Here is a 13130-nt window from a genome sequence, read left to right on the forward strand (position 1 = left end):
TTATACTTTCAGTAAAAAAAACTTTCAATAGTAACGATAATAATATTATTTCTCATGAAATAAGCTTATATTTTATAATATATAATACTTTTATTTTTCCCAGATTATTTTCATGACCATTAAATTACCCACTTGATTCATCATAGATGCTTCAAAGTGCTTTAGTTGATCAAAAATAGATTTAGGCATGATGGAACATCAAGAATAGGTTCTAATCTCCACACTGACTGAAATTCAAAATATGCCTTTAATAAATGCCACTGTAATTGCAGTGTCGCTACCTCTTACAATCAGAATGGATGAGGACTACTCAGAGAAGAACATGAAGAATTATCAAAAAAAAAAAAAGCTCTGATAGGAAATTTTAAATGAGTAAAAAGATGCAGAGAAGTAGGGTAAGTCTCAGGTGTGGATGTGAAAGACGCTGCATGACGATATGGTTGATCTGAACTTCTAAGGAAGCCTGCATGGTTGCTAGAAATATTGTGAAGGATAGACCTGTGCTGAATAATCTGGACATCCCGCCAGAGGGCAGAAGAGAGCAGGCCGGGGAAGGTGTGCTCTCATTTCGTTTGCGTGATCCGTGATCCTTCAGTGTTCATTTCTGTCCTAAATTTTAAAGGAAAAAAGGTGCTATTGTGATACTTCTCTTTCACTCTTTCCTCTCAAATAATAGTCCATTTACTTGGATTATTGTATTACTCTCCACTGGGCACCCTAATTCTACCTTAACCTCTCCCTTCAGCATATCCTCAACATAATAAGCAAAGACATTTTGTTAAAATGCAAGTCAAGGGACTTCCCTGGTGGTCCAGTGGTAAAGACGCCGCCTTACAATGCAGAGGACGGGGGTTCGATCCCTGGTCGGGGAACTAGGATCTTGGGGAACTAAGATACCATATGCTATGGGGCAACTAAGCCCACGTGCCATAACTACTGAGCCTGTGTGCCTCAACTAGAGCTCGTGAGCCGCAAGCTACAGGGCCCACGCACTCTGGAACCCGTGCACCACAACTACAGAGCCCACACGCCCTGGAGCCTACGTGCCAGAACTAGAGAGAATCCCATGCACCACACCTAGAGAGAAGCCCGTGCACCACAACGAAAGATCCCACATGCCTCAACGAAGATCCTACGTGCTGCAACTAAGACCCAACACAGCCAAAAATAAATTAAATAAATAAATAAAATGCGAGTCAAACCATTTCAGTCTTCTGCTCAAAACTCTTCAACAAGTTTGGGATTAACAGATACTCACTACTATGTATAAAATAGATAAACAACAAGGACCTATTGTATAGCACAGGGAACTATATTCAATATCTTATAATAATCTATAATGGAAAAGAAACCAATTCACTTTCTTGTACACCTGAACCTAACACAACATTGTAAATCAACTATACTTCAACAAACATTAAAAAAAAAAAAAAAAACTCTCCAACAACTTCCCATCTCACATAGAGGAAGAGCCAAAGTCATTACCGTGACCTATAAGTCTCAGTAATCTGATCCTATTATGTCTCCTCCTTGTCCACTTCACTCCAATCACATAAATCTCATTGCTGCTTCTCCAACATTCCATGGACTCTGCCTCAGGGCCTTTGCACATGCTGTTCCTCTTCCAGGGGTGCTATTCCACAAGGCATTTGCCCGACTCCTTTTCTCACCTCCCTAGAACTTTATTCTCCTGTCAACTTCTCAGTGAGGCCTTCCCTGGTCATTCTACCTAAAGCTTAATCCCTAATTCCCTCTTTTTTTGTTTTACATTTTTCCACTGAGTTTATCGCCACCTACCCTACTACATATTTTTATCTACCTATTACTTATTTTATACATGTCTATCTCTTCCTTCTTGAATGTAAGGGGACTTTTTCATCACTTTTCTTATTATATTTACAGAAACAAAACAATGCCTGACACATTGCAGGGACTCAATATATACATATGTGCTTGTTCACTAAATTAATGACTGAATGAACTCAACAAACATTTATTTTTACCCATATCATTTATCTGGAACTGTTTCCAGTAATAAATAGCATATATACATATGTATACACTGTATATATAAAATAAATATATAAGTATATAAAATAAAATATATTAAAATATACATATAACTACTATGTGTTGACTCTTTTTCCTCGTCTCATAAAGTTTGTGAAATAAGAATCAAGGATGCCGCATGAGAATCCATATAATTGTCTACATCGGTGGTTCTCAAAGTGTGGTGCCCAAACTAGCAGCATCAGCACCGCCTGGGAACTTGCTATAAATGCAGTTCTTGGACCCCACCTCAGATCTATTGAATCGGAAACTGTACTTTAATAGTGAGTCTGTTGCATGCTAAAGTTTGAGAACCACTGGTAGAGATTATAAATTCATTAAGCTGGAAATGGCAATTGAACTTTTAATGCATTCTCATTTTCGTATTAGGGATTTCAAGTTTTTTGTTGGTAAAATAAGTTTGGAAATATTCCGGCTTTGATAAATGTCAGCGAGTCTTCTTCCTAGGGATGGTACACCTACTCTTCCCTTACACGCCTATACCCCTCTTCCAGGCCTGGTCCTAACGTCTTACACCTGGTCTTGCAATGGCTTTCTAACTAGTCTCCATGTGCTAACTTGTCTCCGTATACTAAGACATTTTCTTGAATATAAATTTCTTCACATATTTTTGTTTCTGAAATAGAGATGGATCTTACAGTCGATAAGTACATTTAATATAGTGTTTTTTCTTATTTCCCAAAAGATTTTTTTTTTTTTTTGCGGTACGCGGGCCTCTCACTGCTGTGGCCTCTCCCGTTGCGGAGCACAGGCTCCGGACGCACAGCCTCAGCGGCCACAGCTCACGGGCCCAGCCGCTCCGCAGCATGTGGGATCTTCCCGGACCGGGCACGAACCTGTGTCCCCTGCATCGGCAGGCGGACTCTCAACCACTGCGCCACCAGGGAAGCCCCCTAAAGATTATTTTTATACCAAAGATCTGTTTTACAGTTGAGGAACTAAGATCTTTTCCTACACTGTTTTGCTTCACCGTGCATCCAACTGGCCTTCCTCCTGCCCTCCTGTAGCTCTATTTTTCTCATGCTGCAGACATTTTAACGTGAAAAATGTTCATTAGTCAATCGGGCTAATTCTAACGAAGACTTCAATTACAGAATGATCCATTGCAAGCCCTTGAACTAAAAGCAGTCACATACTCAAAGCTAATATTCTTTTCATTAAAAAAAAGTTGGCCGCTGTTCGCTTTCAGCTGAAACGGAGTTTTTGCTTATGCAGCGCAGATTCCCGCCAGCACCTTGAGCGCCTCTGGAGCCGGAGCCCGCTGCTGTATAGCTCGTGAATCCCCCGGCAGGAGGGCGCAGAGCGGAGAAGCCCCTTAGGGTGAACCCTCTCTCCAAGTGCTACCACTCTCTCCTCTCCTGCCTCCTTGTCTTTGGAAATTTATTGCGTTTTCTGGCTGTGCTGCTCAGAGGAACGCGGGCTTTTTCCTGTAAGCCGGGTTCTTTATGATCACTCTAAATTTGGACATGGCCCGCGACAGCTCGGGCCTGCGATATAGTTTCCGGGATGCGCCTGGAGGGCCGGGGCGAGCCGGAGCCTCCGCGAACCGGTGCTGAGGGCCGAGAGCTTTCTTCTGTCCTTTTCAGCTCCAGCTTTTTCCCTGATTCTATAGACCTTCTTTGGGTTTCTCATTAATTGGCCTGAGTTGCCATGAACACTGGCAACCACAGGGCAGCGCCAAAAAAACAAGCTTCCTTGAGGGTCTAAAGGTTGGGGCTGTGCAAGAAAATTTTCCAATTAGGTTCACATAAACTTAATTTCTGGCTTCCAGCCTGGCTGTGCATTAGAACCGTCAGCTAAATGTGGTTCTCGGGAGGCAGAAACGAGCACCTCTGGCTCAGAGCTCCGTGGGGAGTTGCTCCTGTGCAGTCAGGCCTGAGAACCACGGAGGAGATCCCAGACGCAGGCTACCTCACTGTGGGAGGAGACTGGTGATCAAGCCTAAACCACACATTTCTCTCCGAACAAGCCTACCCAGCTAATAATAGACCTTGTTCTTAATGCCTTCTGAGTCGTTCACTGAAATGCTGTTTGTGGGTAAGTTGTATATACGTCCCTTGAAAAGCTGAAATATTAAAATGTAGCTGATTTCTTGGAAAACAAAAGGAGAACATATTTAAATAGGGAACAACACTTTTATATCAGGGTTTGGGCAAGGGAAGTGTCCTCATTGTGGACTTTGCGTGTTTTAGTGAGGAAAAGGCATTGATTCTTATTAGGCCCAGCAGGGATATGATGCAGCCACAGGATACATTAATTTATTGCACAGTGAAATGCCTTATGATGGAGTTTTACTACATTTCACATTTGGGACACACCTTTGACATCTTTTATGCCTAAATTTAAACCACTTAAAAGATTCATTACAATCCAATTAAATTAAAATGTAAATGTAAAAACACGCAGACTGTAAAACATAATTTTTCAAGCTGTGTTTCTGCAATTATAAGACTGTTTCAGAAAACTGTAGTTAAAATGGCTAAAACATGTGATCTCACATCGATTCCTTTTAGTCACCATTCAGGATATTGTATTAGGAGCAGGAAACCGAAGATATTATCTTAGTAAACTATAGTGGTTTTTAAATGTGACCTTTATAAACAGAAGCAATCCCAAACCAGCCCTACAAAAATTTACTTCTCATTTTTATTCAAAAATTAATAAAATTGATTTTGGTGGTGAGCACACTGTAGTGTATACAAAAGTAGAAATATAATGCTGTTTGTATGAAACATAATGTTACAAATCAACAGCACCTCAATAAAAAAAAATTTAAAACTTAATAATTGAAATCAATTGCTATAACTCAATTAAGAGAATGGACATGATAGTATGGCATATGAACAAGGGGTTTTTTCATGTAGAAGTACTGTTTTATAAGCTCCTTTAGTACACCCCATAACTTTTAGCATAGTATTGGTAATTCAAAGGCACTCAACAAAATAATTTTCCACTTGACACAAGCATTCTACCGTCATGAAGTATGCATAAAGAGAAAGTAAAATCTAGTTTAATATCTATTTATTATACATCAGTTCCATTACTAGGAAGGGTGCCCAGAAAGTTAAGGAAGAATTAATTAGAACAATTCACTAACAGTTTATTAAGCCACCATTATTCACTGTGCTGAGTACTACTCTTTTTAATTCACTAACTTAATATAATAAATACCCCCAAAGTATTGATGAATTAAAGAACAAATATAAGACATGACTTCTTTCAAAACTAACACTTTAGTGGGAGGAGACAAAAACACATATCTGAAGAAGAGGACAGAATACAGGGAGTTCTTTAATAGAGGTGCAAACTACTATGGAAGTAATAAATAATCATAATTACTACATAGCTACTAGTAAGTCAGAAATACTTCTTGAGCTGGGTGGTGAACTGAGGATTTAAAGTAAAGAAGAACTTCACAGAGTAGATATTGTGAATCGAGGAAGGGCCTTCCAGAAGGATGGAAGCCACTAGAATAAAGAGTGAAGATGCCTTGAGGAAATAGAATGCTTTGGTGGAATGGTGGGTGGAGATATGACCCATAAGTAAGGGACAAATTATGGAGGGTTTTTAGTGAGACATTAAAATTGGTCTCTTTGTAGTGGGGAGCTCTCAAGGCCCTTCAGAAGGGAACAGCACAGCCAGGTCTATTTTAGAAGGATTATTTTGGAGGCATTGTTTAGAACCAGTTGGGGAAGATAAGGGTCTGGAGAATGTACTGTGCTTCACACAAGAGATCTGACGGCATGAGGCAAGGCACTGGCAACAGAGTGGATGAGCTCAATTTGGGAGACCTCCTGGATGTCAAAACAACAGAATTTGAGGATTAGCTGTAGGTGAAGGTCAAGGGAGAGGGAGCAAATTTTATATCAGAGCCACTAGGGATATGTCTACTTTGTAAAATAGACATTTCTAGAATCTGTAATATTAGCAAAATGATCCTGGAGGGTTCTGGTACAAATTTTGAAGGGGAATATTTGTTAAATAATTATATTGCTTAGCATACTTGGGAAAAGAATGACAAGACCAAGAAGTAAGTGTCAAAGGGTTGGGAAAAGGCAAGTTGGAAGCCAAATACCCCAGGAGGCTACAAAAGTGGCACGAACTAAGGGAAAAAGAGGCATAACAGGAGAATGATGTCACAGAGCTAGTAGTTAGGAAGCCCGGGAAAGTGGTGAGCAGAAGTTAGAACGAACGTGAGAAAGCAAAGACCCCTTACAGTAGACGGAAAATCCACAGAGTAAAACGGTGTAAGGAAGATTGTTGGCATGAAAAACTGACCTAAATGGGCAGCTGACTCAGGAGAATGGCGGGAGGGGGGAGGAATGGAGACTGAGTGCGAGGATGATGAACAGCACGTAGCCTTGTAATGAATGAGCTGCTTGTTACTCTATTACTAAATCAACATCAGCAAAAACTTTGTGAATAGGTATGAGGCACTATTACTTGCTATTTCCAAGAGATTCAACAAGAAGCGACTTCTTTAGGAGTAAACTCGTGACTTATCTCATCTGCCATGCTCTGTCAGCCTTGCTATCCTTGGTGTGTTTATCACACTCCAACACTAGAAACCCATCTACCCATGTCCATCCTGTGGCCTGCCCCCACCAGGCTGCGGTGGCAGGAGAGGGCACATGTTAGGTTAGCTAGGACGAAGGGCATCTGCCCTGCCGGGGAGCCTGTATTGCCCTGACCCGGAAGGCTAGGTCCTGCAGAGCCCACTAATTCTAGGCTAAATCTATGTTTTAAACAATGTAGGACTCCATTTAAAACGACGACAGTGACAGTACACAAATGCTTAAGCTCAGTGGATTTTTAGTAGTTTAGGAAGCTTTCTATCTGTTGATGAGTTCCTGTCAAGGCCATTTTCATAAGCAGTTGGATGGGACATAATAGGCCACTTCTGCTTCTGTCACATTAAAGGGAATGCTAATTACATCATCTGGGATTTGAGTGGAATCACACTTACCGGAGTAATCGTGGGGACAGATGCAAGTGTACCGTCCTATCTCGTTGAGGCACGTGGCCTCGTTCTTGCAGGGGTCTGACACACACTCGTCCACTTCCAAGTCGCAGTGCCTGCCTTGATAGCCTGGGACACAGAAGCAGGAGTAGCCATTGATTCCGTCCTGGCACACAGCACCGTTGTGGCAGGGGCTGGACGCACACTCATCGTGCTCCAGCTCACAGAATCTTCCGGCATATCCAGCAGGGCAGATGCACACAGGGTGCACAGGGTCCTGATGGCAAAAGCCTCCGTGTTGGCAGGAGTTGGTGCCACAGGGAGCAATGGCCGTGTCACAGGTGGTCCCACTGTACCCAGGAGGACATCTGCACAGGAACCTCCTCTCTCCTGGGACGCTCACACAAGTGGCATTTCCTGGACAGGGACTGGAGAAGCAAGCGTCTTCCTCATGGTCACAGTCTTTGTCCAAATTAATGGCTGTGCCTGAACAATGGCAACTGCCGTCTTTTGAAAAATTCTTGCATGTAGAATTGTTTTGGCAAGAATCTGAGAGGCACTTGGTGTCATTTTTATTGCACAAGGAATCTACAAGGAAATAAAAAACATCAGGATGAAGCTTACAAATAAATGGTGGACAATAAATTAAAGAAGTTCCTTCTTTCTGCTCTTCATGCATCTCAAAGAAACTCAATGAAATACAAAATTGACTGCATTCTGGTGATGAATTTGTCAAATTTGTCTAATAATGACTTTTGTCACTAATGATGATTTGTCTTTTTTTTTTCATATACTTCTAATAAGAAACAAAAATGGCTGGTTTCAGATTCTTTGCTTCTCCTGCATTTTCCTTTCTCAGGTATAAGTGCTGTTGAGCAATGGGGTGAATTGTTAAATTGTCCCATAAATCCCAAATTTTGAAATTCACATTCTCTCATGGAGAATTTTGGGGGTATACTGGGAGATGAGATACAAAATTGTCTCTGAATATACGAACTGAAACTAATATTTGAATAAATACTATACTTTGGCTTATGACTGTTTATCACAATCACCATTTATGCTCTAAAAAGAAAAGCATAGAAAAGTGAAAATATAAAAATAAAAGAAAATACCAACTATTTGTGGAAGGTCTACTCTCTGTACCAAGCATGTCAGGTGTTTCACAGATATTATTTATAATCCTCACAGCAACACAATATTGTGTACATCTTAACGGATGACAGATTAAGTCCCACCGCAAGGAAGCAGATGTTGTAAAGTTTATGGACTTTCAATTTTCTGAAAGCTTCTCTGTTCTAGGGATACATTTTAAAAATTCTAATTGGAATGATAACCTGCAAGAAAGCAAAAATTCTATGATTCTTTTCCAAATTCACTGGCTATATGCATGTGTACAAAGTTTCCCTGAATCTACACACATTATGATCACAGAGAATCTTTATGATTTGGCAACTCAATTGCATCAGCTCACAAAACACTGTCTTTTGCATGTGGATTTATCTAATACATCATTCTCTTATTTTTACTTCCTGTCTCACAATATTACTCACTAATGTAATAGTGGGTAAGCGTACAGGCTTATAATTTTAAAAATTACAAAGTGAATAGTTTGCTCTTATGAGACATAAATCAACTACTGTCAGAAGAAAATAGCATGTAAACTTTGGTAAATATGTATAATGATAAATTTCTTCCCTCTCTTCCTGCAGAAAGAGAAGTTTTTTTTTTTAACATCTTTATTGGAGTATAATTACTTTACAATTTTGTGTTAGATTCTGCTGCATAACAAAGTGAATCAGCTATACGTACACATATGTCCCCATATCCCCTCCCTCCCACCCTCCCTAACCCACCCCTCCAGGTGGTCACAAAGCACGGAGCTGATCTCCCTGTGCTATGCGGCTGCTTCCCACTAGCTATCGGTTTTGCATTTGGTAGTGTATATATGTCCATGCACTCTCTCACTTCGTCCCAGCTTACCCTTTCCCCTCCCCGTCTCCTCAAGTCCATTCTCTACATCTGCATCTTTATTCCTGTCCTGCCCCTAGGTTCTTCAGAACCATTTTTTTTTTTTAGATTCCATATATATGCGTTAGCATACGGTACTTGTTTTTCTCTTTCTGACTTCACTCTGTATGACAGACTCTTAAGTCCATCCACCTCACTACAAATAACTCAAGTTCGTTTCTTTTAATGGCTGAGTAATATTCCATTGTATATATGTGCCACATCTTCTTTATCCATTCATCTGTTGATGGACACTTAGGTTGCTTCCATGTCCTGGCTATTGTAAATAGAGCTGCAATGAACACTGTGGTACATGACTCTTTTTGAATTATGGTTTTCTCAGGGTATATTCCCAGTAGTGTGATTGTGGGGTCGTATGGTAGTTCTATTTTTAGTTTTTTTGTTTGTTTGTTTGCTTTTGTTTTTTATTTTATTTTCTGCTGATGACATGGTATAATCCATGCAAAATGTTTGACTTTATACCTATCTCATAGCAAAGATTTTACAATTGTTAGTTTTTATAATTGGTAATATTATTAATGTTAATTCTTCATTAATCATTCTCTAATCTTGCATTTCATGAAACAACACTCTCCAAAGGAAGAGAGCCAGTTGCTGGATCCCTTGCATGCAGTGCACAGGGCTGGTGCTATCTGTACCGTAAGCCACCATGACTTTGCCCACGGGTAGGAGCATTGCTGTCTTTCTTTTTTTATTTTTTAACATCTTTATTGGAGCATAATTGCTTTACAATTTTGTGTTAGATTCTGCTGTATAACAAAGTGAATCAGCTATACATATACATATGTCCCCATATCTCCTCCCTCTTGCATCTCTCTCCCACCCTCCCTATCCCACCCCTCTAGGTGGACACAAAGCACAGAGCTGATCTCCCTGTGCTATGTGGCTGCTTCCCACTAGCTATCTATTTTACGTTTGGTAGTGTATATATGTCCATGCCACTCTCTCACTTCATCCCAGCTTACCCTTCCCCCTCCCCGTCTCCTCAAGTCCATTCTCTACATCTGCATCTTTATTCCTGTCCTGCCCCTAGGTTCTTCAGAACCATTTTTCTTTTTTTGGATTCCATATATATGCATTAGCATACAGTACTTGTTTTTCTCTTTCTGACTTACTTCACTCTGTATGACAGACTCTAAGTCCATCCACCTCATTACAAATAACTCAAGTTCGTTTCTTTTTATGGTTGAGTAATATTCCATTGTATATATGTGCCACATCTTCTTTATCCATTCACCTGTTGATGGACACTTAGGTTGCTTCCATGTCCTGGCTATTGTAAATAGTGCGGCAATGAACATTGTAGTACATGACTCTTTTTGAATTATGGTTTTCTCAGGGTATGTTCCCAGTAGTGGGATTGCTGGGTCGTATGGTAGTTCTATTTGTAGTTTTTTAAGGAACCTCCATACTGTTCTCCATAGTGGCTGTATCAATTTACATTCCCACCAACAGTGCAAGACGGTTCCCTTTTCTGCACACCCTTTCCAGCATTTATTGTTTCTAGATTTTTTGATGATGGCCATTCTGAGTGCTGTGAGGTGACACCTCATTGCAGTTTTGATTTGCATTTCTCTAATGATTAATGATGTTGAGCATTCTTTCATGTGTTTGTTGGCAATCTGTATATCTTTGGAGAAATGTCTATTTAGGTCTTCTGCCCATTTTGGATTGGGTTGTTTGTTTTTTTGATATTGAGCTGCATGAGCTGCTTGTAAATTTTGGAGATTAATCCTTTGTCAGTTGCTTCCTTCGCAAATATTTTCTCCCATTCTGAGGGTTGTCTTTTCGTCTTGTTTATGTTTTCCTTTGCTGTGCAAAAGCTTTTAAGTTTCATTAGGTCCCATTTGTTTATTTTTGGTTTTTTTTCCATTTCTCTAGGAGGTGGGTCAAAAAGGATCTTGCTGTGATTTATGTCATAGAGTGTTCTGCCTATGTTTTCCTCTAAGAGTTTTATAGTGTCTGGCCTTACATTTAGGTCTTTAATCCATTTTGAGTTTAGAGAAGTTGTTCTTTTTAATGTGGTCTGGCCACCAACTGGGTGATGAGAAGATGGAGAAGATAATGATTGACTGGTTCATCACACAAGAGTGAGAAGATTTTCACAATTATCTTCCGTGGAGTGGAGTCTTTCTGGCAGCCGACAGTTTTCCTCCAGTGCCTGAGCACAGAAGATTAACATATGCTTATATGTTATCAGGAGGGTTGATCTGAGAGCAAACCTTTTCTAGTCCCTATGGAAAAACTCAATTAATCATCCTTTCATCCTTTTACTATAGTTTTTTTTTTAGGTGCTGGTTTTCCAATCACATCTTCAAATGTATGGCTGGCTTCTGGTTGTTCGTGTCTTAGCTACAATGTCACTTCCTGAGAAAAGCTTTCTCTGAACTTTTCTAAACCTTTATTGTTTTGCTTTCTAATACATATGAAATGTTCTTATTTCTTTGTGTGTATGTATGTTTTCTGTTTTCCTCATTACAATCTTAGCTCCATGGAGGAAAGGGGAAGACCTTGTCTCTGGTATTTCCTGGGTCTATAACATTACCTGTCACATTGTAGGTGCTCAGTACATACTTATTGGAAGAAAGGGGAGAAATGTCACCACAGAAACATGGAAGGAAGAGTGCTGTGCGACCACAGGGCCCAGGGCAAATGTACCAGGGAAAACCTCACTGAAGAAAAGGTACTTGAGATGTCTTTTTAAATGAATGCAAGTGAAGGAAGCGTATTATTTTCAGAAGAAAGAAAAAACACATGAGAGGTACTGGCATTCTCTGCCAATAGTATGAAAAGTATGAGGGTGTAGGGCAGAGAATAGGGAGGAAAAATGAAGAGATATTTAATAGTTCAAACATTTGGGAGTACTTAAAGTTCTTGTGTCCAAACTGAAAAAAAGACAATCAAATATTACAAGTCTGCTCTCTTAACTCCCACTGTCAAGGGCCTATTATGAAATTATGTTTTTGATTTTGTTCTGTTTTGCTTCAGTTTGTTAGTGGTAATGGTGATGGTTTTTTCCTTCCTTCAAAAATCAAGTATCTTCATTTAAGCCATGAATTGAAGCATTTGTGTGGAAAAACACACAGCAAAGAAATTAGCATTTATATCCAAGGCCCTTACAGTGCAATTTAAAGAATGAATTTCTAACAACATTTGTGTAAAACATTTTACAGATAAAACATAAAACATTTTAAGTTTTATAAGGAATAAGTCATTTGCACAGTGTCATAGAGAGGTGGGATTTGAACCTCTCGTGTGTCTGATTCCAAAGTCCATTTCTTTTTACTGCATTATTTTAGAAGTTAGGATAATTTGAATAGAGTTTCCTACTTAACCATGGTGATATTCACATAACTGTTACTTCTGCTGCCTTCCAAACCCCATGAAAGACCTAAAGGAATGGCAAATAAGCACAATGAAAAATGCTCAACATCATTGGGGAAACAGAAATTTAAAACAGTATGACTACACACCCATTTGAACGGCTAAATAACAAAGATTGACAATACCAAGTGCTGGGAATGTGGAGAAAATGGAACTCTCCTTCATGCCCTCTTTATTATAACGGATCTTTCTTGTCTATGTATTAATAATTATATTAGTCTTTCAAATAATGGACTTCGACTTTGTAGAGTTTGTTTATACTATCTTTTCTGCCCTATACATTTCCGCTTTTGCCTTATTTTCTTAGTTTTTCTTTCTTTGGATTTAACTTGCTGTTTACTTTTTCAGATTTTTTCTAATTTATTAAGTTAAGACTAAAATTATTTTCTCTAAAAATGCAGCTTTACTGTGTTTCTTAAAATTTCTTTTCATTATATTCAAAATGTTTTCTAATTTCCATTGTGAGTTCTTCTTTGCCCCATGGAAAATCTATAAGAATCAATTAGATCAGGTTTGTTAATTGTGTTATTTAGAGCTTCTATAGCAGTACTCATTTTTTTCTACTTTTTCTCTCTGTTGAGATTGATGCATTATAATCTCCCATAGTGATTATAAATTTTCTATTTCTCTTTTTAGTTCTGACAACTTTCACTTTTATATTCTGAAGCAATGTTCTTATGTTCAT

At 39.3% G+C, this 13130-nt stretch overlaps 1 protein-coding gene across 1 annotated transcript in view; it reads right to left on the reverse strand.

Moving 5' to 3' along the window:
• Positions 1 to 13130, reverse strand: part of CRB1 (crumbs cell polarity complex component 1) — a gene marked incomplete at its 5' end in the record, with an annotated part of 267244 nt that overhangs the window by 137804 nt on the left and 116310 nt on the right. The window contains one exon of the mRNA XM_082647382.1: positions 7037 to 7618. Within this exon, the coding sequence (XP_082503508.1) occupies positions 7037 to 7618 (582 nt within the window). The remainder of the gene's footprint in view (positions 1 to 7036; positions 7619 to 13130) is intronic.

The sequence above is a fragment of the Grampus griseus genome (genome assembly GCF_964374135.1).
Source record: "Grampus griseus genome assembly, chromosome: 1".
NCBI classification, from domain to species: domain Eukaryota; kingdom Metazoa; phylum Chordata; class Mammalia; order Artiodactyla; family Delphinidae; genus Grampus; species Grampus griseus.